This window comes from Notamacropus eugenii, chromosome 2, assembly GCF_028372415.1.
Source record: "Notamacropus eugenii isolate mMacEug1 chromosome 2, mMacEug1.pri_v2, whole genome shotgun sequence".
Taxonomy (NCBI): domain Eukaryota; kingdom Metazoa; phylum Chordata; class Mammalia; order Diprotodontia; family Macropodidae; genus Notamacropus; species Notamacropus eugenii.
Window position 1 is genome coordinate 3385896 of NC_092873.1, and position 24829 is coordinate 3410724.

The 24829-nt window shown below is 40.4% G+C and overlaps 1 protein-coding gene across 14 annotated transcripts in view; it reads left to right on the plus strand.

The window, feature by feature from the left end:
• The window catches only part of CTNND1 (catenin delta 1), a 52659-nt gene extending 39896 nt beyond the window's left edge, over nt 1-12763 (plus strand). For 9 of the 14 annotated variants that reach the window (XM_072638676.1, XM_072638673.1, XM_072638674.1 and 6 more), the window contains 11 exons: nt 78-95; nt 530-598; nt 2667-2794; nt 5291-5441; nt 5807-5999; nt 6400-6514; nt 7127-7214; nt 9094-9156; nt 9766-9866; nt 10298-10384; nt 10659-12763. In XM_072638676.1, coding sequence (XP_072494777.1) covers nt 78-95; nt 530-598; nt 2667-2794; nt 5291-5441; nt 5807-5999; nt 6400-6514; nt 7127-7214; nt 9094-9156; nt 9766-9866; nt 10298-10384; nt 10659-10670 — 1025 coding nt within the window. In that variant the 3' untranslated portion in view covers nt 10671-12763. The remainder of the gene's footprint in view (nt 1-77; nt 96-529; nt 599-2666; nt 2795-5290; nt 5442-5806; nt 6000-6399; nt 6515-7126; nt 7215-9093; nt 9157-9765; nt 9867-10297; nt 10385-10658) is intronic. The other 5 variants (XM_072638678.1, XM_072638680.1, XM_072638679.1 and 2 more) reach the window with 5 other exon arrangements.
• Nucleotides 12764-24829: the final 12066 nt, after the last annotated feature.

Here is a 24829-nt window from a genome sequence, read left to right on the forward strand (position 1 = left end):
CTATTGTCATCCTTCTCCTGCATTTTCTTCCCTTTCTGTCTCTGCTCCTCTCTCCACTTCGGGTGCTGCACTGGAAGATGAGTGGTTCTCCAGAGGTGAGTGGATTCTGTTGAGGGGCTTGCCTATATCTAATATGCATGTTTTGGTTTTAGCTTTTCTAGCACCTCCCTCTTAATCCTTTCCTTTGGGTGCATGCAGGGGAAATAGAGTATGGAGAGCCCAATGAAACAGGTTGAACTAATGGCTCTTGGCATGCTATTTCCTGGCAGCACCTAAGACTGTGATAGTAGTTAGAGGTTGTCTCCACTTTGCATGATTCTGCTAGGAGGAGCTAGCAGCTTTGGCTTTCTTTTGCCTCTTGGCTTATTCTTCAGAGAGACTGATTAAAAAAAAAAAAAAGATGTGCTGTGTTGGGAAGGAATATCTCTCACTCATCCACACCATGGAGGAAGGGATGAAAAAGAAGAAAGACTATATTTGGGGTACTTGGTTTCTCATCTCCTCTTATCTTTTTTTTACTTTTATAAAGGGAAAAAACCCATGGAGGATCCAACTACTGACACAGTAGATTTTCCCAAAAGAACCAGTCCTGCTCGAGGTAAGTGTTTTCCTTTTATTAGAAAATCTTATCTCTCTTTGAATCCTAGAAATTTGAAACCCATCCTACCTGTTCTCCCAGGCTCCAGTTTCCCCTCCCTTCCATACAACTGCCAACTAATATTGTAGACGCACCCGTGCTAAAGCTTCATAGCTCCTTCTTACCTCTAGAATAAAATGCACACTCTTCGAGCAAGGAAAACTTTACAATCTGAGGCTTGTCTACCTTTCTGCTCTTATTACACATCACACTCCTTCACACACTTTGGGATTCAGCCAAACTGATCTACTGGCTGTTCTTCGTGCACATGTGCCTCTGTACAAGCTGTGCCCTGCAACTGGAATGTAGTTCTTTACAACTCTGACATTTAGAATTCCTAAGTTTTCTTAAAAGTCCACCTGAAATATGTTTATTAGATTGTATGCTGTCTTGGGGTGGGGAGGGAGAAAAATTTAGAACTCAAAATCTTATAGAAGTGAATATTGAAGACTAAAAATAAATAGATTTAATATAAAAAGTCCATCTGAAATGCCAGCTCCTATGTTAGGCCTTTTTTGATTTATTTCCTTTGTAGGTATTTCATGCATCCAAGTGTCTGTATTTGTTTCCCTTATAAAATGTAAGTCCCTTGAGAATAAGGATTCTTTTTGGCTATATCTCATGCGTCAGGGACAGCTAGGTGGTGCAGTGGATAGAGCACCAGTGCAGGAGTCAGGGGACCTGAGTTCAAATCTCACCTCAGACACTTGACACTTGCTAACTGTGTGACCTTGGGCAAGTCACTTAACCCCAATTGCTTCATCCTGGGTCATCTGCAGTCATCCTGATGAACATCTGGTTACTGGATTCAGATGGCTCTGGAGGAGAAGTGAGGCTGGTGACCTGCACAGTCCTCTCTCGCTCAAAACAAAGTCAAGTGCAAGTCATATCATCATTTGTCTAATGGCATGGTATTCTTTGGCAAGGAAGGACGAACACACACATCTCATGCATTATACATAATAGACACTAAATAAAGATTTGTTGGCTCCTAAAGCAGTGATCTGTCAGCACACTTTCTGAAATGTTATATTGGTGAATAGATGAGTAGATTTCATGGCCTCTTTCTCCCTTATCTATGAATTTTGAAATGATAGTGATCAACATTTTATGATTTTAACTTCTTTTGAAGTTTTATAGGAGCTTTTCTCACAATATACCTTTGAAATAATCAGTTTAATTGTTGGCCCCACTTTACAGTTCAGGAATTGAAGTTGAAAGAACATTATTTAAGTCACTGTGAAGAGTGAATTGCACAAAGACACATAGCTTAGTAGGCTTTACAGCCCGGATGAGTTTTAATAGCCATCGCCTGATCTCAAGGCTAGTATTCTGTCTACTCTGCTGTGGTTGTACCTACTAAATGACACAACACTGAGTATTGATCCTAAAGAAATTCCAAATGGCTTCTAGCTAGGCTGTTGAAGTTGATTTGGAAGTGTGAAGCCCTTGAAACGCAAAACTCATCAGCAATTCACAGCACATTCTGTTCACCAGATGTTGAGGTTTGTTTACTAGATATCTATCTATTATATATTTACTCGTGTGTGTGTGTGTGTGTGTGTGTGTGTGTGTGTGTGTGTGTGTGTGTGTGTAGATATAGATATATGTAGGAGAAAAGTATAAGAATGGGTAAAAGGCAGAACATGGTTGATTTTTAAAAATAAATGAATTAGGATCAGACCACTAGTCAGTAACTTCTTTTAGCTTTGAGTGCCACTGGTAAAATGAGGATAAACAATTCCTGAAAGTGTCACTGAGAGGCCTAAAAAAAGAAGGAAATGTTAGAAGGAAGCAGAAAAGAAAAGGGTACGCCTGTTTTCTGTGGCACCATTGCTTTAGGTTACTCACTTAGAGTTTAGAAGTCTCAGCTTCCAAGAAGCAATGGAAGTGGTTACATGAGTTTTCTGCCTCAGGAACTAGAGAAGTTTAGTGTGGTTTATTGTAGTCACAGTCATATCCAATCAGTGTCATAACTCTTTTAGTAAGGGAATTCTAATATCTTATGTCTTTTCTCTCTCTCTTGCAGGCTATGAGCTTCTATTTCAGCCTGAGGTGGTCCGTATATATATCTCTCTTCTTAAGGAGAGCAGGACCCCTGCGATTTTGGAGGCCTCAGCTGGAGCCATCCAGAATTTGTGTGCTGGCCGCTGGACGGTGAGAAAAGTTCTAATATATAACCTAACTTCCAGCCTTTTCCCCACATTTTTTCAGCTGCCTTATGGACAATAATCTCACACACACTCATACTTCCCTGTCCTTAAATCACCTCTACAGTCTAGCATTCTTTCTAGCTATCATCCTATATCTGTCCTTTCTTAGATTCCTTACCCTTTGTCCCCTCCTTCTCTTGTTTAGGGGGCTTCCAACCTTGTCACTCAACTAAAATGATTCCCTTCAGAATTACAAATGAGCTCTTAACTGTCAGATCTAACGGCCTCCTCTTTAGCCTCATCCTCCTTGACTTCTCGGGAGCTTTTGACTTTGTTAATCCTTGTTACCTTCCTGGTTACTCTTCTTCATTTTGGGGTTTTTTTGTTCTGTTGCCAATCATGACTTGTAAAACCTTGACCTTATATATTTTCAACATTTGCCTCTTTTACTCCTATTCATATGTTGCTGAATGAAATTGGAAAAAATTCAAAACTCTTTATTGGATCCATTACAGATTTTTGATACTTAATGTCAACTGGGTCTTCACTGCAAAGCAGTTCTTCTGCATACAGTTTCCTAATTGTTTCACCACCCCTCTCACTTCCACAGTAATACTTTATTATCCTTCCTCCACCTTCTCAGCTGAGGACCTCATATGTGACCAGAAAATTGGAGAGAGTTTACCAGGAGCTCTTTCTTCTCCCCTGCTTTTCTTATAGGAAGCAGACATCTTCCTGTTCACTATTTCCTCCCTCACACTTGGCCTTTCCTCTTGCCAAAGCAAGCCCCTTTTCTCTCCACATGTACCTTTAATCCAATCTTTTCTGTCTTCTCAGGCAGGTTTCCTCTACTGTTAGGCATCTCAATATGTTCAAAACAGAACTTCCCCCCAAATTGTCTCCTTCTGAAATTTCCTGTTACTGTAGAGAGTACCACCATCCTTCCAGGCACCCAGGCTTCCAGCCTTAGTGCCACATTTGACTTCACATTTGGACTTACCCCACAAATCAAATCTGTTGCTAACACTTGTTTGACCTTCACAACATGTCTCATTTATATCCCCTACAGGTACCAACCCAGTACAGGCCCTTATCATCTCTTGCTTCTGGTTGAGCTCTCTGTCCCAAGTCTCTCCCCCACACTACTTCTTCATTGTCAAAATAGTCTTTCAGAAGCTCAGGTCTAACCCCTCTACTCAATAACTTTGGTATTTACCTCTAAGATAAAATACAATATCCTCCCTTTATAGTCTAACCCCTTCCTACCTTTCATCTTCTTGTACTTTACTCCCCCCCTTGTATTCTATCATCTGTCTGTTCTTTCCTACTTAATGTCCCTCTCATGATTCTAAGAACTTGTAGTGACTATTCCCTAGGCCTGCAGTGTTTTCCCTCTTTCCATCTGATTTCTAAATTCCCTGGCTTCCTTCAAGACTCAGCTCCAAAGCAGCTTTCTGTAGGAGTGTCTCTTGGTGGTGCCTGTTCTTCTAAAATTAGCTTCCATTTACAGTACATGTATTGTCTGTAGATTTAGAGTGTGAGCTTCTTGGAGGCAGGGTTGTGTCCTCAGGTCTTCCGGTGTTGGCACCCTGGAAGTGCTTCATAATATTCATTGACTGACTGCCTGACCCCACTTTCTTGGTTCTCTTACCTGTATGGACACTCCTCAGTTTTTGCTGGTTCATCATCTGTGCCATGCTCCTTCACTGTGGTTATAGCCACGTCTCATCCTGTGAAACTTCTACAGTCTCTGTTACTGCAACAGCTCTAGTGACTTTGATTATTTTCCCTCCTCAGTTTACTTCCAGATCAGTCCCACATCACCAGCTGCTTGTTGGACATTTTGAACCAGATTTTCTTTATAGGTTTACAAAACAGCTTGTTATCTTCCCTTCCCTACCTCCATCCCCTTCTGAACTTCTCTATCATGCTCTTAGGGCATTGCCATCTTTCCAGTTATCCACGTTCACAGTATGAGTGTTATCTACCGAGTCTTGTTTCTGTCTCTTATTTTATTCATTCTAATTCAGATCCCCATCACCTCTCACTTCGACTGTTCTCTCAAACCTCTTCCCTTATTCAAATACATCATCCTCAGAGCCACTAGAAATGATTTTCCTAAAATTCAGGTCTTGTCACTCCCCACCTCCTCCCTCACTCAATAAATAATATTTCCTTACTTCCCTCCACCCCTGGCCCCACCCCTTTCTCTTCAGCTCTCCCCATCTCTGCCTCTTCAAGACTGAACTCAAAGCCTTTCCTGATCCATCCCCAGTAGTAACTAGTCCATTACTCCCCAAACTCCCTCTGTCTATATATTAGATATATGCATATTATACGTATTATGTATTTTACTTATCTTTGTTTTCTCCTGTTAGAATATTAGCTTCTCAAGGATAAGAATTGTTTCATTGTTGTCTTCAGATTCTTAGAGCTTAATCAATTCCTGATACATACGGTAGGTGCTTAATAAAATGTTTATTGATTTGATACCTTCTAGTATGGCCGGTATATCCGTTCAGCACTGCGCCAAGAGAAGGCACTCTCTGCCATAGCTGACCTTTTGACCAATGAGCATGAACGAGTGGTGAAAGCTGCATCTGGAGCTCTACGCAATCTGGCTGTGGATGCACGAAATAAGGAACTGATTGGTGAGATGGGCCAGGGAGGAGAGTCCTTTTTCCATAATTTTATGAAGCTATGGCACTAGCTAGAGTAAGTTGCAGTATGATAACCAACTCTTCTCAAAGAGTGTAAGGCCTAATCATCCCACTGCCTCAGGCAGCCTGGAGAAAGGGAGGAGCACTGCCGACTTAACTTAGAAAAACAGAATAAACCCATGGTACCCCTGGCTTCTCCCTTGACCTTTTGGAAGAAGCCTCAGTTATAGAGGAACAAAGATCATTTAATTGGAACAGTGTTTTGCAGCTTCATGTGCTTACTGTAGCTGAATACAGTAGTCTAGGGCCTTTTGAAATGCATTTTTCCTCACCTATCTTCTCTTTCAATGTTACAGGGAAGCATGCTATCCCCAATCTTGTAAAGAACCTACCAAGTGGTCAGCAGGGCTCTTCTCGCAACTTTTCAGAGGATACTGTCGTCTCAGTTCTGAATACTATCAATGAAGTTATTGCAGAGAACCTGGAGGCTGCCAAGAAACTCCGAGAGACACAGGGCATTGAGAAGCTAGTGCTGATCAACAAGGCGGGGTTTGTCTTGACCTCCATTGCAAGAGAAGTTTCCTTTTCCTTTCATTCTTGACCCTTTTCTGTGCAACTTTCAGACACCATCATTTGAGTCGCCCCACCTTCCCCCTTTTTCCTGTGGGGCCCCCCCTGCCCCCGTTGCCCCTCATTCATTCAGTAAAGTGAGGTGTTCCATTTGCCAAAACCTAGTTAAAGGAAAATGCACCTTTAAGGTAGATGCAGATGTCTTGGAGGCTTCCATGGTCTCTCACATTCTTTATTCCTGTTGTCAGGGACAAAATACCTAATTAAATCGATGTGTATGTATTCATATATTCTTTATATTTTGAAAGGGGGAGAAGGATTGTGTTCTTTTCCTAGTTTCATACCAAAGACTTGTTTGGTTATCTCTTTCTTTTTGTAGTAATCGATCAGAAAAGGAGGTTCGGGCAGCAGCACTTGTCTTACAGACAGTCTGGGGGTACAAGGAACTTCGGAAGCCGCTGGAGAAGGAAGGGTGGAAAAAATCAGACTTTCAGGTATTGAACATAGTTATAGGGACTATGACAGTTCCTGAGACTTAACAGCCTATTCTTTTCCATGTTCCTTGTTTTCCTCTCATCACAATGACTGTTTTTGATTTAAGATTCCACCAGTAGTTTTAAAAGTAATTATTTTCTATAACTTTTTGCAGAAGCTTCTCTTCTTCAGTTCCTTCCTCCCTTGAGAGAGAATATCATTCTCATTTTTTTCATATTGTGGTAACCTTGAAAGTAACTAAACCCCAGTGTAACATTTCTTCCATTAAACAATGTCCCTGTTACAGTAGAGGAAATGAAAAAGTGGGTTAAGTCTTGTTTTTTAACTTGCAGTTCTAGAAAGCTGTTTATTACTCTGCAGATAAGAATTCCATTTAGGTCATAAAAGTAGTCATTGAAACTTTAATCAAATTTTTTATGGATACCATTATATCGCTGCCACCCTTATTAATTTATCTTATTGTAATGAATAGTTTTGCTGTTTGGTCTGCTAATTTCCCTACTTATTTGTGATTTTGATTAAGTTCAGTTAGATTTGGGAATAGTGCTACAGAGGACATGATGGTACTGTAAACTCAGACGTTTAACTATGTATTGTACACTTGTCTCCAGGTCAATCTAAATAATGCTTCTCGAAGCCAAAGCAGCCAGTCTTATGATGATAGCACCCTCCCTCTTATTGACAGAAACCAAAAATCAGGTAAGATAAATAATACCGCCTACCCATCCCCAATCTATTCATACTGTTTTTCAGGGTGCTTTTTCATTACAAAATAGTACACCTTTTTTCTGGGCAGTCCAAACTATCTTTATTCATTTTGTTGTTTGCTTAAAAACTGAATCTTTTGCAGAAGGTTGGGTGACTAGAGAATTAGCTTGACACAAACATGTTTGTCCTTATGAATTACCATTTTTATGAAGAAGAAACTATTGGTTCTCCTGGTTGACATCTCTTAGTGACCCCAAGATGGTTTAATCCTAGATTTATAGAACCCCCTTTTGCTAGTGTGCTTCATGAATTAATGCATTTTTTTTTTTGAGTGGGAAACTAATTAACCTGGAATTTCTTTATCCTTTACCTGAGTCCTTTTAAGCTGCAGTAAAGGCTGTTTCCATGTGAATAAAAATGATAGTCACTTATGGTACAATACCCATAATGGATTTATCCATAATGGATAAATGGTCACCGGGGAAAAAAGAAGAAACATAAGATTATCATTTGGAAACACAGTAACCTTCACTAATAATCAGAGGTACAAGTTGAAACAACCTTGATATACAATCTCACATCATCAAATTGATGAAAGTATAGCCAAAAAAACTTTAGCTGATAAGGCTATAAAGAAACATGTATTTTCATTCATTATTGGTGGAATTTCAAACTTGCAGAAATTTTTGTGAAGAACCTAGAAATTCTCAATGAAAATGACAAAAATAGATTTTGACTCTAATTCTCTTCCTGGGAACATACCCTTAAAGTGTTGGATCTAAATAATTTCTGTTTTAAATTAAGTTTTTTATTGGTCTTTTATTGTTTTTCTCAGCGGTAGTTTCCCTTACTAACCCTTTTCCTGGTCCTTTCAGTGAGCCATCCCATGTAACAAAGTGTTTTTTAAAGACAAAAAAAAAATCAGTATGGCTGATGAATACATCAGAAAAGTCTGGAAATATGTGCAACACTTGTTGACCTCCAGCCTCTGCAAAGGAATGGATTGTGGGAGTATTTTCTCATCTCTTCTTTTGAGATGTGTTTGTTTTTGATAATTTTGTAACATTCACTTTTTTGGTGTAGGGCAGTCTTTTCTGTTTAAATTGTTCCATAGTCATTGCATATATCTTCTTGACTCTGCTTACTTTGTACTAGTTCATATAGGTTTTTTCGTGTTTTGTCTATTTATCATGTTAGTTTTTTTTATGGCACAATACTATTCCATTACATTCATATATACTACAGTATGTTTAGGCATTTCCCAATCAGTAGGCATCTACTTTCTTTCCAGTTCTTTGCCATCTCAAAAAGTACCGCTAAAAATATTTTGGTATGTATTAAAGATTTTCTTATAAGTGACCTCTTTGGGGTATAAGCCTAGAAATAGAATCTCTGAGTCAAAGAATGGACATTTTAGTTACTTTATTTGAGTGATTCCAAATTGCTTTCCAGGATGGTAGCACTGATTCATAGTACCACTTACAATGTACCAGTGTGACTATCTTCCCACAATTTCTGCAGTAGTCTTGTCATTTTTTGAATCTGTGCTAGTTTGCAGAGTGCTAGGTAAAACCTCAGAGTTGTTTTGATTTACACTTATTTTATTAGTGGTGTGGATTATTATTTCAAGTGGTTAATAGGTTTTGATAGTTCTTTTGAGTACTCTTCATATCCTTTGACCACTTACTAATGGTTTATAGATCTTGCATATCAACCTCTTAACAGAAATTTGATAGTTACTAAGAATATTTAGACGGTTGTGTCAAGGTTTAATGTTAAGTTTTTATATTTAATAAAGAAAAAAATGACAGCTAGAAATAAGGGTGCTCAGTGTTTGGCTTTTGACATGCCATGCTTTGACTTTATTTAGATAAAAAACCTGACCGGGAGGAAATTCAGATGAGCAGCATGGGTCCAAATACCAAATCATCAGGTAAGATGCTTGTTTATAACTCTCCCATATAAGGAAAGCAGGTTCTCATCAGGGTTGGGGGATGCTATCTAGCTCTATACTCTTTTTATAATTTTACCCTTTCTGCTCCCAATTGGTTTGACTATGGGGAACTTTACATCTTAATTGTTAGTAGTATAAAATTTAATCTAATTTGCCCAGTTTTTAAGAGTCATGGCTGATTTCATTCTCCCTGACCATTCTCATTTCCCATTTTTATTGTAATGTGTACATCAAATTTTGCTTTTCCTCAGTCAGTACCCCTGCTTCATGCTCTTTGCCTAGCCAGATTATATTCATATACCACTCTTCAAGTTCTTTCTCCAGGAAGTAATCTGTGACTTGCCCTTAACTACTGACTACTATCACATTTATAGTCTACAATAAGTAATTTAGAAAATAATACAAGACAGTAAATAATAATTAAATAGTGATTGTTAAATCAAGGTAGTCTTTTTTTCCTAAATATATTTTGAGCTAAATGAGGGCAGAGACAGTCTATATTTGCTTAGCATAGGACACATAGGCCTGATGAGTATTTGATTAAGTACTGGCTGGGGATGTTACATTTGTGTATGATTTTTCTGTCAGATAATTATGCCACATTGAATGAGAGGGGAGACCACAATAGGACACTGGACCGATCTGGGGACTTGGGTGAAATGGAACCATTGAAAGGAACACCCTTAATGGTAACTGTTTCTTCAATCCTGTAGCCCCTCTAGTCTGACTTTGTTTTTTATGCCTCTAGGGAGGGCTTTTTTTGTTGTTGTTGTTTGTTTTAGTGCACACTCACCAAACCCTTCGATTTAGTAAGCTCTTTGAGAAAAGAGAGCTGCTTTTATTCATTTTGACCTTTCTTGGACCCTCTGAGATATTGAAGATGAGGAAAAGATTACTGCAAGCACGTTTTTGCTATGACTAACTCCACTTTCATCTGTTGATATTCATATCCCATATGCTTCCCCTCTGTCTGCCACTACCATTTTCTGAAAGTTCATCCCTCTCTTTCTGTTCTATTACTGCTCATTTCAGAAGTTCTGAAACCTCCTTAGGGTTTGGCACACACTAACATGGTTCTCTGTCACCCCACTCTGTACTAACAAATTGCATGTGTTTACAGCAGGAGGAAGGGCAGGAATCACTGGAGGAAGAGTTGGATGGTTTGGTTATGGATGATGAGGGGGACCAGTTGTCTTATCCCCCCATGGTATGTCCTTCAACCACACATGAGGTCCTTCTCAAATCAGGCCTTTGTGTGCCAGCAGTGGGTCAATCAAACTGATCAGATTTGACCAACGAATGACTGACCATAATGGGTCTTTGGGGATTCTGTGATGATCATGCTGCTGGGAGGCTGGGACATTGAGCTGGGGATCTGACCCTCCGTTGTCTGCTACTGTCTTTTCTCCAGATTTACATCTTCTTGGCTTATTCACTACCAACCTTTTAAACGTCTTCTTCTCTCTCTTTTTTTTCTACAGCAGAAGATTTAGCACCACTGTTTCAAGCTTCATCTGGGTTTATAATATATGTACTTTTATTTTTTGGTGGTGAAATGGACTGATGATTCTACCCCCTCCCTCGCTGGACTGTTGTGCCAACTGCCAGGCTGCCTCCTGCCCTGTTAGCCCTATGTGGGCTGCCTTCCTTTTCTCAACCCCAGTCTCTTCCAATGATGCCTGCTCTTCCCTCCCTGACCCTGGTTTCTCCTAAGGAGTCTGACTCAGTCACTTGCATAGGATGCCTCAATTTCTCCTGCCTTGAGAAACTGCTGCAGATTATTTCTTTTGCCAGCTCTCCCTAGAGCTGCTTGTTCTGTATGGAGGTTGGAAGAAAGTTTCAGATTCTTCATCAAAAAGCCATGGGAAGAATTAGAAGTTGGTTTCAGTGTATATGGTGTCTATCAAAGCTCTCGTGTTTTGACCGACACTTCCTTTTTAAAATGTTTTTGGTGGGCAAGGGAAAGTTATTTTAATGGGCAGGGAGTGAATTCTTGTTTCTTCTCTCCTCCTATTCCTAATGGATATTTTGGTTTTGAAGCAAAGTATGTTGGTAACATTGGCACATTCCATTTGGGTAGAGAGGCATCTCACCAAGGGATCCTGCAGAGTAGTAGTAGACCTTTCTTCCTGCATGTCGAGGGCAGGGCCCATTTAAGGACTTTTAATTCTAACTCACTGTTAGTGAGTAGCTGACACCCCTTGTTGAATCTGTCTCTACCCTTCATTCCTCATCCTACCACAGGTGTTATGGCCAAATCTGCTTCAAAAGTCTAAGAAAGGGGAATCAGGCTGTGCTGTTAAGGCAATGTTCTTGGGGGAGTGAGGTGGAAGGGGGGAAAGAGGTCACTTAAAAAAACAACTATACGCTCCCTCATCTATCAAGCAGGGGGGAATGTACATAAGGTGGTTGGTCTGAAGTTGAGGTGGGAAACTTTAAAGCTTTTTTTTCTTTTCTTTTTCTTTTAACCCTTTATCTTTCCCCTCTCGTTTTGCTTTCCCCTGGGGTTGGCCAAGAGAAGGATTTTTATGTACATAGCTCCTGCCCTTCCTCATTTTGTGTAGGAAGGCTGCCCTGGTTTTGCCTCTCCCATGTGCCTTTGGCTTGGGGTGGTCCCCTCCCCCGCCATGTGCCTTTCTTTGCCGAAGCAGCCTCATCTCCAATGATTTTGCAAATTAGATTTTGTTGCTTCCCCATTGAGACTAAGGGGAGATCAAGTGATTGGCTCTTAGAGCCTAGAGGGACCCAAATTATCTTTTTGATCTGGGGGAAGATGACCCTTTATTTCCGCCTTAACATACTTACACCCAGCAGTGAAAGTTGGGATTTCCAGCAATAATCCTACTTGGATAAATCTTAAATTGTTGAAAGGGGAAAGGGAAAAGTTGTGAGACATGATCCCCAATTTCAGCATCATCTCTGAAGGGTTTCTGGAAAGTCTGGGCTCTCTTACACCTCTCTAGCTCAGTGCATTTGAGCATGGTAGTGAAAAGAGTCAGCTGCTATGTGGTTTCAGTTTTTTGTTTTTGTTGTTTTTTTGTTTTTTAACCCTGTCCCTCCCTCACTAAAATTCAAAGCCACATTCAATGCAACTGGAAGACTTCCCCAAGTGTTGATTGTTGGGCTGGGGCAGAAAGTGCCCAACTTCCTTGCCCTAAAGCTTGGGTGCTCATTGTTTCCTTCCCACCCCTTGCTGGTAGAGGGGAGCCTTTTGCTCTCTCAGTGACCCCAGGATTGCTAACACTGCACAGAGGGGAGTGGGTCCTAGCTTGAACTGGGTCTCCTTGTGGTCCCCTCTTCTTCCTCCACCTTTGTCTCTTTTCCTCTGGTGCTCTTCTGTTTTCTCAGTGGGGTTGTGGGTATCAGTACAGATATGGGCTTTGGGGACCTTTTTAAATTTTTTGTGTGAATATAAAACACTAAACACTCAATTCCAGAAGAACCAAAAATCCCACCTCCCCACCAAACACTACCATGGGACATGTCTTCTGCTCCGTGCCCTTTTCTCTTTCTTGTTAACGCTTTTAAAAACAAATGAGGTTTTTATATAAATAAAATTTTTAAAGTGTGTATGTGAAAGAATTCAGTCATTGCTTTGAACCATGTCTCTTTATTTCTCTTGTGCCTCAGGTGTTTCTCAGTGCTTTTATATCATTCCCATTGCCTCTCCAGGTTGTAACAGAATTACTGATAAACCTTTGCTTTTAAGCCTTTGCAATATATCATGTCTGGATTGCATTCATCTAGACAGTCCTGCTTATATAATGCAATGAGTTCCCAGAAACCCGTGTCTGAACAATTACATTCTTTTCATTTGAAAGTGTTTAGACTCTTTTGGTTAGATATGTTCAAATAAATGTATGAGGCATCAGGAAATGCAAGATAATAATACAGAGGCCTGCCTGTACCTTCCTCAGTGGACCAAAACGTTAATTCAGGGTTTGTTACTGTTATCTTCCTTTGGTCATGGTTGAGCAATAGAAAATTTTTCCTCCTTAAGGCTATGAATAGGATTCCAACTGTTTCACTTTTGTATGGAAAAAAGGAGAATAATGATAGTAGCTAGCCAGATCATTTCCCCTAATTTTAGGTAGAGAAGATATTTAAAGGAGACGAAAGGCTAAAAGTTAGTACAGAAATGAGCAAAGAGATAAACTGAGTTCTCAGATGTAAAGTTAAGTGTTTCTAAAGAAACTGAGGTGCCAGTCCCTTGGCTAAATCTGTACTTTGGAAAAGCTATTGATGTATCAGTGTGTGAGATAGCCCAGCTTTGCTTCGGCCTCTAAAAGGTATTTTCAAATGTGACGTGATACTATTGGGTAAATTATGAAGCTTTTATTGGGAAGGCCAAGAGCATTGTCTTGTCTTAGATTAAGGACAAACATCTAAGATTCCAAATCTAGCAAAACCCATTATTGCAGGCATGTGCTATATTTGAGCTAACATTTGGGTAAAGAAGAGAAACTTCTGTGATAGCTCCAGCAGCAGAAAGCAAATGAAAAATAAATTGATTCTCCTGTACATCTGACATACTGCCCTTCTAACTCAGATGCTCAAAAAATGCTTGCTGTTTGAAAGGAATTTACTTTATTGAAGAGGTCTTCAGAGAAGAGTCACAAGAGTCACTTCTTTGGGACCTTAATCAGTATAAAACAGAGCTGTAATGTGAATTTACTAAAATGTGCTCTATACTTTGATTTATCATTACAGGATCAAAGCTATGGAGTTGGAAGGGACCTCACACCATCTGGCCAACCCCTTCATATTATAAATGAGGAAATTGAGGCCTTAAGTGGCCCATGGTCACATCAGTGATAAACATGGGTGGGATTTGAACTCTTTTAACTCCAGAGGCAATACTCATAACTATACAGTCAGTTATATGATAACATACATGCTTTCCCAAAAAGCAATGATGTTCACAAAATCACATAATAACGACAGGGCTTTTGGGGGGAAATGTTAACTTTAAATGTTAAGGAAAAAAAAGACTTCACTGGTGACATTTAAAAAAAGATATTACTTAATAGAAAATGGTAATAATTTTATGCATGTTTAATAGTTAAGAAATTAATATAAATGGTGGTGTCTGAAACTCTGTGCTGCTGTTCAGCTTTGTCCTGGTTCCACCATGGTAGAAGGTTGAGGGTACGTAGGGCCCAGACCTCTGCCCACTGCTAACTTGGGTTTCTAGGGTTCCTCCAAACTTCTTACTCATGGTCTGCCTTCATGTATTCCTACAAGCTGTTGCCCATGAGTGTATACATGCAATCAGATGATATGGTATATATAGTCATGGCATTTTATATGCAATTGTATATACCATAAATAAGGCATTTTACTTTGACAAAGACTTGAAGTCTGCTTATGGAAGTAGACATCAGAAAGGTTGCAGCTTATGAGTTGTTGTGAAATGGTAGTTTTCTGCATTCTTGATGTTTCGAAGAAAACAAGTATAAATACACTCTTGCTCAAAATAAATGTTCAATTATGTTGGAACAAACTCACATTTTCAAGACATTATAGCCAAACTGACTGTACTATCTCCCTCTATTGTGTTAAAGTTGTAATAAGGCTTGACTTCCCCAAATTGATAGTCCTTATTTTATCATATGAACTTTTGTTACGAGGATTCTATATTCTGTTACTGTTGTCATTTTCTGTTACGTTTGCTTTTTCATGAACCCATTTGTTGTTTTCTTGGCAAAGATACTGAAGTGGTTTGCCATGCCTTTCTATATTCCTCATTTTGTAGATGAGGAAAATGAGGCGTGCAGTTAAGTGACTTACCCAGGGTCACACAGTAAGTGTCTGTCATATTTGAACTCAAGAAGCTGAGTCTTCCTGTCTCCAGGCCCAGCATTTTATCCACTGCACCATCTAACTGACCTTTAGCATGGAGCTAAAGGATTTCTGAGTTTCCATAGGTCTGAAGGTTCACTGTCCCCCCATAATAAAATAATGGTTATTATTTGTATGTCAGCTTAGGTTTGCAAACTCCTTTTGTTAACCCATTTAATCCTCGAAACATCTAACAGGTGAGTATTACTATCCCTATTTTACAGGTAAGGAAATTGAAACTAAGGTTGTAGTGATTAAATGACTTGTCCACAGGCTGCCCAAGTATCCATTTTGAACTTGAGTTTGGGTCGAGGCCAGTGTGCCACCTACCTGCCTGATGTAGGCTTCACCTTCAAAGACTACACTTTACAAACCTGTATCTAGTTTCCTGTTAGCAGTAGCATTTGATGGAAAAATGCCTGCCATTGGCCATACCACAGAAAGCTCTGCTGGAAGGAAGGCAAGGCAACTATGTTACTGCATCTAGCACTAGTAGATCATTTGCGGAGAATTCCAGCTTTATAGGTTAGAAACTTCCCTTTCTTCGCATTAAAAAACACAACTTCCTGTAACAACTGCTTCAGGTGTTCTCATCACTTCCTTTCCACAGATTGCAGGATCTTTCCATCATGCAGAAAAGGAAAAGAACAGTAACCTAATCAGTACAGAACTCATTTGACCACAAGTTGGTTGGTTGGCCTTGTAAATGGGTCTATACAGAAGGAAAATGTTCAGGCTAAGCTAATGTCCTTGATCCATATTTATTCCTACCTCTCTAAATTCCCCCCCCCCCTTTTTTTTTAGTTTTCAACATTCATTTCCACAAGATTTTGAGTTCCAAACTTTCTCCCCACCTCTCCCCTCCCCCCCACCCTAGCATGGCATTCATTCTGATTACCTCTTCCCCTACTCTGCCCTTCCCTTCTATCTCCCCCACACACATTCTCTTATCCCCTTCCCCTTATATTTTCCTGTAGGGTAAAATAGATTTTTATATCACATTGCTTGCATGTTATTTCCCAGTTGCATGTAAAGACATTTTTAAACATTAATTTTTAAAACTTTTGAGTTCCAAATTTTTTCCCTCCTCACCCACCCTCATTGAGAAGACATGCCATTTGATATAGGTCTAACCCCTTTCTTAGAAGCTTTCTTTTCTACCTCTGAGGTCCATGTTTTGAGGGCGTCCAATGGATCACTGATAGCATCATTTTTGGAAGTCATTTAATTCAACCTGTATGTGTTGCTGTCAGCTCAAATATCTGTGAGCCATGTTGGCTGTGAGGCTAAGGGACAAATGTACTCCAAAGCTTTGTGCCTGGGTAATTTGGAAGGTGGTGGTACTTAGTTGAAATAATTTTGGGTGGGAGGGCAGATTTTTTTTTAAGGGGTAGGTGGAGGGTGATCAGTTTGGGGCATTTTTGAGAATTAGCTATATTCAACAAGAGATGGGATTGGAGTTCAGGAGAGAGGTTGGGACCAGATAGATGGGTTTGGACGCTATCTGCATGTACATGTATTAACTGAACCCTTTGTGGAGAGGCCAAGGTTGCCAGAAAACTCACAAGTGGAGGAAAATGATTCAAGGAAGGTGGCAGTGACCCAGAGCAAGGGTACACAGTGTAGGAAAATTGGTGGAAAGTTTTCCAGATAAGCCAAGTGTGTACTCAATTTGTAAAGAAAAGCACTTTTAGGTTTGATCCATTATATGCTTCCTAAATGTCTTCCAGTGCTTTTATTGTGCTTAGTTCATTTTATTGAAAGCTTTTTATCTTTAATGGCATCCTCAAAAATCACCATCTTGTCTTCCATCTAGTAATAACAATGGCTTGCTATGGCCAAAGAATGACAACGTAGATCTAGTAATAACAATGGCTTGCTATGGCCAAAGAATGACAACGTAGATACAAATCCTGCAGTAAGAGGGCCTGTTACAAATGAAGGGAATGAGAATGACTAAAGGCATTAATGCGTTCTTAAATATATCAGCAAGCCCTAGCCATTTGAGAATACCTACTGCCTTTCCCTCCTTAACTCTGCTGGCTTTGAAAGTGGTGCATACAACTCTAGTAGTGGTGGTGGTGGTGGTGGTGGTAGTATTTTGTGTGTGTGAAGATAAGCCACTAAGTACTTAAGTTCCTACTATGCCTACTGTGTATGTACAGGATATGTACAGGGCAACTTGGAGGCAATCCTAGAGGAGAGAGGTTTGAGGTTGGGGATAGAGTGGGGAAAGTCTTATGAAAGGTGTATTTTAAGCTGAGATTTTAGTTAGCCAAGGCATGAGATGAGGAAGAGCATTTCTAGTTACCAGGGACAGCTAGTGAAAATATAATCAGGATTTGGAAGGCCTGGTGCTAGGAACAGCAAAGAGGCCAGTGTCACTGGATAGTTGTGTACCTAGAGAGGAAGCATCAAGGTTTTGATGGGCTTTAAAAACAAAACACATTTTCTGTTTGATCCTAAAGATGATAGCACTAGAGTTTTGGTCAGATCAACAATTCAGGAAGAGAAACTTGAGAACCAAATGGAGGATGGACTGGAATAGAAAAAGAGATGAGACAGGGAGGCCAACTAGAAAGCTATTTACAAGCCTAAGCATGAGGTAATAGGACAACCTAGACCAAGGTGGTTTCAGTGTCAGAAGAGAGGGAAGCATATACAAGAGATGTCATGGAAATATAATCAAGACTTGGCAACAGATTGGATATGAGGGGCAAAAGGCACCTCAACTCCTGGGATGAAGCCTCGACAGTATTGGAGAAACTAGGAAGAGGAGAGCATTTGAGGAGAAAAAATTAGGATGTCAGTTTGGGACATGTAGAGTTTAAAGATGTCTAGAAACGAGATCAGAGTTGAGGGCTGATCTATCATAGGTAGAAGCTAGGGTGGTGGTAAAGCCAGCAATATTAAGTACTTAATATGGGCCAGACATCTTGCTATGGGCAGCAGGTACAAATATAAGCAAAATAATAGTTCTTGCTATAAAGGAACTTGTATTTTAATAGGGAAAGGCTACAAATAAAAGGAAACTGAAAGGGTGGTGGAAGAATGTTCTAGACTAAAAGGGCAGCTAAGTCAAGGGGGCAAAGCTGGCAAAGTCAAGCACAGCTAACTTCCTCACTTTTAGGAGAAGGCACAAACTCCCATTTGGTGTTAAAGCCCTTCACAATCTGTCTCCATCTTACCTTTCTAGGTTTACCCTTCTTCATAAATTCTGCTTTAGCCAGACTGGCCTGCCTCCTGTCACTGATATGTGACCTTCCCTCTCTGTGCCTTTGTACAGACTCTCATGCCTAAAATGCATGCCTTTCTATTGTTTAGTTGTGTCCAACTCTTTGTAACCCCATGAACCACAACTGTCCATGGGGTTTTCTTGGTAAAGATACTGATGTGGCTTGCCATTTCCTTGCTTAGTAGATCCTTTGTCAGGCCATCAGAGATTAAGTGATTTGCCAAGGATAGGCTAGGATGGATGTATATGTCTTGAAGCTTCAGAATTTGAAGTCAGGTCTTCTTGACTCCAGGCCCCGTGCTTCTTCCTGCCCTCTGATTTTGAGAATTCCTAGTTTCCTTCAAAGTGCAGTTTGTGTCATCTCCTAAAGGAAGATTCATAGTTCCCCAAAGTTGCTGTTGTCCACTCCACCAGAAGTATCTTAGAAATTAAATATAAGATTGTATATAATGTATGTGTTCACTCCTCAGTCCACTCACAAATAATATGAGCTCTTTAAAAGTAGGGTCTACTTATTTTTTGTCTTTGTGTCCATAGATCAGCAGTCTTTAACCTGTGGTCTACACATTAAAATACATCTACGTAGTTATAAGTATTTCAATATGATTGGCATCCTTTATAATTCTATGGCTTTGATTTTATGCTTTTAAAAATATTCTGAGAAGGGGTCCAGAGGTCACCAGATTGACTACCAAAGGGGTTCATGATACAAAAGAAATAGGCACCTTTGTTCCTGAGCTTAGTACAATGTCTAGTATATAATACATAGATATAAATTCTTGTTAAATGAATTGGAGCTATTCAAACTCAAGAAGCATCAGTTGTGGGTGGTAGCAAAAACTAGGGATTAAGGATTCCTTTCACCCTGACTGGGAAATCATGCAGAATTCATAAAAATTATATAGTCTGATCTTTTTCTTTTACAGACATGGAAATTGAGGCCTGAAGTGGTTAAGTGACAGAGGTAGGAAGTAGCCGAGCTCAGACTGAGATCTAAGTCCTTGGACTCTAAATTCCTTTTTTTTTTTTGATGATGGGGGATTGATGCCGTTTGGCTGAGTGAGTGCACCAAGTATACTTGACTGACGCAACTTGACCTCATGGAAGAGGCTAGGGAAGCTATTTCTGAGATGAGAGGGAATGGATATAGTGACTGACATCTATTATAATATTTGTTATTGGAGGAGCTAAGGTTGGTAGATTGAGATCAGGAGTTCTGAGCTACAACTGGGCTAAAGCTAATCACATGACCTCACCCCATCTAGAGGGCAAGGAAAAGGGGTGACCTAGCCCAGGTTGGAAACAGAAGATCTGAACTTCCAAACCAATCAATAGTGGAACTGGGCAAGTGAATGGTCATTGAATTAATAGCCTGGGTGAGATAAGGAAACCCAGTCTCAAACCCATTTCTGATTACCATTTCAAGGAAGGGGGAAAGGAGGGAGGGAGGGATAGAATTGGGGACTAAAAACTTTAAAAAGTCTAAAATTGTTTTAACATGTAATTGGGGAAATATCAAAAATAATTTTTTTAAAAAATGGAAGCAAGCACTGAGGAGTCATGGGGAGTAGGGGTGAGGGGAGGTGCAGTGGAGAAAGGTGAGGTGGGATTTGAGCTGTCTTGAAGGATAGGGAGCATGAGGTAAGTAGAAAGGAAGAGGAAGTTCATTTTTAATGGGATGAAAAATCTATTGCCTTCCTCTTCCCCACTCTAGCCACCACCCTAGTTCAAGCCCTTGTCTCTTTTCTCTGGGCTAAGGTAATATTGTCCTAATTAAATGAAGTGACATTAGCATAATGTACCTTAAAGACTATAAGACTTTTTCAGCAGACTCGCAGCTGAAACCCTGTGCTGTCTCCCCCAGTAGAATGTGAACGTCTTGATATCAGGGTCTGTCTTTTCTATTTGTATCCCTAGCACTTAGGACAGTGCTTTGCACACAGCAAGCACTTAACCCATGCCCTTAATTATGTAAATGCAATCAGATAGTGAAGTAGAGTCCTGGACACTGGTTCAAATCTTGTCTCAAATACTTCTGGCTGTGTGACCTTGGGCAGGTTAAAGCCTTTCAACCTTACTTTCCTCATCTGTAAGATAGGGATGATAACACCTACAGTATAGAAATGTGCTGAGGATCTGATGAGATAACATGCAAAGTCCCCTGCAAACCTTAAAGCACAAAGCTATATTGTTATGACAACTGTTCACTCTCTCTTTTTACTATGGACATTTTATTTGCTGAAAGGGGCAAAAAAAAAGGGACCCTTTGTGTGAGACAGCTTGAGGAGAGACAAACTGCTGAAGGGAAGCAGTCCTTCAGATAAAGTACTTGAAGAGGATTGACGTGAACTCTGCCCTTCAAAAAGCAAAAGTCCTGACTGTAAAGATGGCAGCTGCCTTAGCTTCCCAGCAGCTAGTTAGAATATGACTTTTCAGGACTTTAGAATTTAATACCAGGGAATTCTGCACCAAAAGAATTACTTGGGACCTATGGTATGTGTCATTTGTCATTGCTGGCAAATTTTACTTTCCTCAGTAAATTGAGAGGGCCCTGACTTAAGGGACAGATGAGAAACCACAGAGATCAGACAGACAGTCCAGACTCAGTAACTGAAAAAGTCAAAGGGGAGAGACCAGTGGGAGAAGCTGACAGGGATTTAGCAGGCTCATAAGTCTCCTGCAGGAAGAGAAGGGGCAGTTTGCTTTCTTTCAGAGCCCATCTCTTACCTATCTCCCGCTCCAGGTAGGAGTGTAAGGAGGGTTCTGTGGAGAGATCTAACATCTGATCATGTCTTCTATCTCCTGCTTGATCTCTAGCCTCTGCAAGGGAATAAGAAAGACACCTTTCACTTAATGATCAACAAACTCCCATCTGGTCATAACCTACACATTCTAGTGATTCTGAACCCCTATAGATCAACATCCAAACTCTATTTCCCATCTGCCACTACCCAATTCCTCATTCTCGTTTCCTTTCAACCTGCCCGCCTGAAAGTCCCAACCAAATGATATCTGTGCCCTCTGGGATGTCCGTTCAATAGACAACAAATGTGATTTCATATAAATTTTTTTTTCCATTCCTTCCATCTTCTGGTTCTCATTTAGACTTCGTTCCCCTTAATGACACAGCATTCCTAGCCACCCTTTCCAGCACTGATTGCACTTTTACTCATTCCTCTTGGCTCACTAGTTGAGGAGGGGAAATTAGAATATTCCTTACTCCCCATCATCACTTCCAGGTTCTCCCCCCTTTGAGGTCCATACAACCCACATCTTCCGCCCAATGAACATCCTGGTAGTTGTTCTCTAGGACACTCACATTCCTTCCTTAATAAGTTCAGTACCTGGCTTATATCTCCCCAACTCCTGCCCTCATATTAGGGTCTTAAACATATTTATAGATAGATAATCCCTCAAACTTTCTAATCTCTCAGTTCCTCCTACTTATTTCCTATGACCTACTCCTCCACACAAAGATGTTCATACCCTTAATCATGCCATCACCCACAAAAGCACTGCCTCCATGATCAAGAACCCAGCAATCGCCATAATCTATTGACTTTCCACCTCTTTGGTTTTCTTTGCCATACCAAACTCTACCTTTCATCCACACTAGGACTTCCAATCCTTCAAACCCTCAGGCCTCTCCCAGGCCCTGTATTACTCTCTTCCTTTCCTCATCTTACTCCTAGTTAAATCGTTTTGACTCTGCACTGTGCTCTTGAGTTCCTTGCCTCTTTATAATTTTTCCCTGCTAAGCTTCTGCTTTGGGTCACTCCCACAATCTGCCACCTGTATTCCTACACACATGTTGCTGGTTGAAGGTGAATAATACCATCAGAATGAGGCCATTCGGACTGGGCCCGTTATAAATTAATGCTGTATAATCTCAACTGGACCCTCACTGCTACTAGGTAATCTTTCTACACTGCCCTCATTGAACTCACTTCAGCTCATTATCCCACTCTCTGTAACAGTTTTTCCAAAACTTCCATCTTTCCTCAAATTTCCCACAATAAACCTCCCCACCCTATCAGGTGAGAATGTTGCCTCATATGTTACTGAAAAAAATTGAAGCCATTCTCAGAGAGCTCTGCTTTATTCCTCATGTAATACCACTAGGATGCCTTCTGCCACTATCTCCTCCTTCAGTCATTTCACACAAAGAGGTGGCCTACTTCTTGCCAATGCAAACCACTCTACCTGCACAAGTGATCTCATATTCCATCTCCTTGAACAACATTGCCTTGGACTTCCATGGAGGTGGAGAGAAGGGGGTGAAGGGCCTGGGGAGGAGAGAGGTCATCTATCAGTTATGATGGCTATAACACATGGCAATGAATGTATGTGATTTTCTAGGCGAGGCTTCAGGTCTCTGGCTTCAAGTCAACTGCTTTGTGTTTCCTTCCTTGAGGACATGTAAACAATTATAATTCTGTAAGGAATCTTCCTAGCCTTGACCTTTTGAGTTCAAGAGGGCAGGAGTTCCAGTTACTGGATTCTGGTTACCTAGTAGAAGAAAATCATTGCTAGAGCTGCATAGTTAATACAGAGTCAAGTCAACAAGTTATTATTAAGGGTCTAGGCATTATGTTAATTGCTAGGCATACAAAGAAAAAAAAATCCCTGCTTCAAGGAGTTCATAATCTAATGGGGGAGACATCATATAAACAATTGTACACAAACTATAAACAAGATAGATTAGATAATCACAGAAGGAAGGCACTGCAGTAAGGGGGACTGAGAAAGGCTTCAGAGCTGAAGTGAAACAATGCCTTTGAAGAGTTCCACAGAGTATTTCATGCCTTAAGTTTCAACCTCCTAGGGGAGCATAATAGGGATTATGGATATCATGCTATCATTCTAGATCAATGTGTGTGTTTGAGTCTTGTGTTTTAAGCATTCCTTTTGTGATGAAATAAATAATTGTCTTATACCTGTTTTGCTTCATACAAAGTTCATTCCTTTTGGGAAGATCCTAGACTTAAACTGAACAAGTTTTATTTTAAAGATGATCTATGGAATTCTCCTTTAGGGTAGGGATGTAAATGAATCCCAGAGTTCAAGAAGAGCCTGCCTTCTTGATTTGGGGGCAGGATCCCTGAGTGCTGGTACTAGTCTGCATAAGTCCAGAACTAGGGTCCTCTTGGTGAGAAAGGATGTGCCATCCCTCTGGGCTTGTAGATTTGTTATATATGTACACATACACACAGTGGTTTGCCATTTCCTTCTGTTCATTTTACAGATGAGAAAACCAAGGGAGGCAAATAGGGTTAAGTGACTTGTCCAGCGTCACTAGTAAGTGTCTGAGGCTGGAGTTGAATTCAGGAAGAGGAGTGTCTCTGCTTCCAGGTGCTGTGCTCTATCCACTGAGCCACTTAGCTGCTTGGAACACTTGCCATTTGAAACAGTATGTACCCAATTCTTCTCTGCCTTTGTTTATGCTATTTCCTGTCCTTGAAAATGCCCCAAATATGCACATGGCCCATTCATCCCTACCTTTTGAATGCATGTATATATCTGTGTATGCATCTGTCCTTCGAGATCCAGCTCCAATGTCACCTCCTTCATGATTTCCACTCCTCCCCTCATCCTCTTTGGAGCTCATCTAATCAAAGAACCTGAATTGGAATGGACTTCAGGGGCCACCAAGTCCAATCCAAACTGTTATCCATCTAACTTTGGCTTGAAAATCTCATTAGGCAGCCCATTCTGTTTTTGGATAACTGTTAGGAAGTTTTCTGTAGCCAAACCTAAGCAGGCCTTTTTGTAACTCCCACCCATTGCTTCCAGTTCTGTGCTCTGGGACTGAGCAGAGCACAATACATCTAGTCCTTCAGACACTTGAAGGCTCTCCTAGTCAATATTCCCCACTCCTCTCTACCCCTTCCCCCATGGCAAGCTTTATTTTCTTCTGACTAATCATCCCCAATTCCTTCAATGCATCATAAGGCAGCTAAGTGCCTACTACGTGTCAGGAAGTGTACCAGGCACTGGGCATACAGAGACTGGAACAGGTCCTGTTCTCAAGCTTACATTCTATCTATATACAATATGAATAATGTAGTAAGGGAGCCTACTTGCTTCTGGTTATTAGTTTTCTCTATGTATTACTTCTTAAGCTGGCTGGTAAACAAAAAATATTGCAGGACGACCCTGCACTTAGGTAGTTCGAGTAAAGAAATCAGTATTGTCCTGGCTCACTGCTTCATTGCTGCCTCATGCTACATCCTGGACATGTCTTCTCCTTTCTCCATACTGCCCAATCCTCCAATTTCTAACAATACAGCTGACATCAAACACAGAACCGGATTAGCATGATCATTTTTTTCTCTAATAGTGGGATATTCAGTAGTAAAAAAATGATGAATGGAAAGTGCCAGCAAGGGCAACAGAAAGTGTTAGCTAGTATTAGTCTCTTGGAGAGCCAAAGGACTCAAAGATAACTTGATTACAAACCTGGGACAGTGGTGGTTCCTTCAATGGAAGTGGAGGATTTGGGAAGAGAGTTTGGTTTGGAGGGAGAGACTGAGGAAATTTTTATTTTTGGACATGTTGATTTTAAGATGCCCAGGG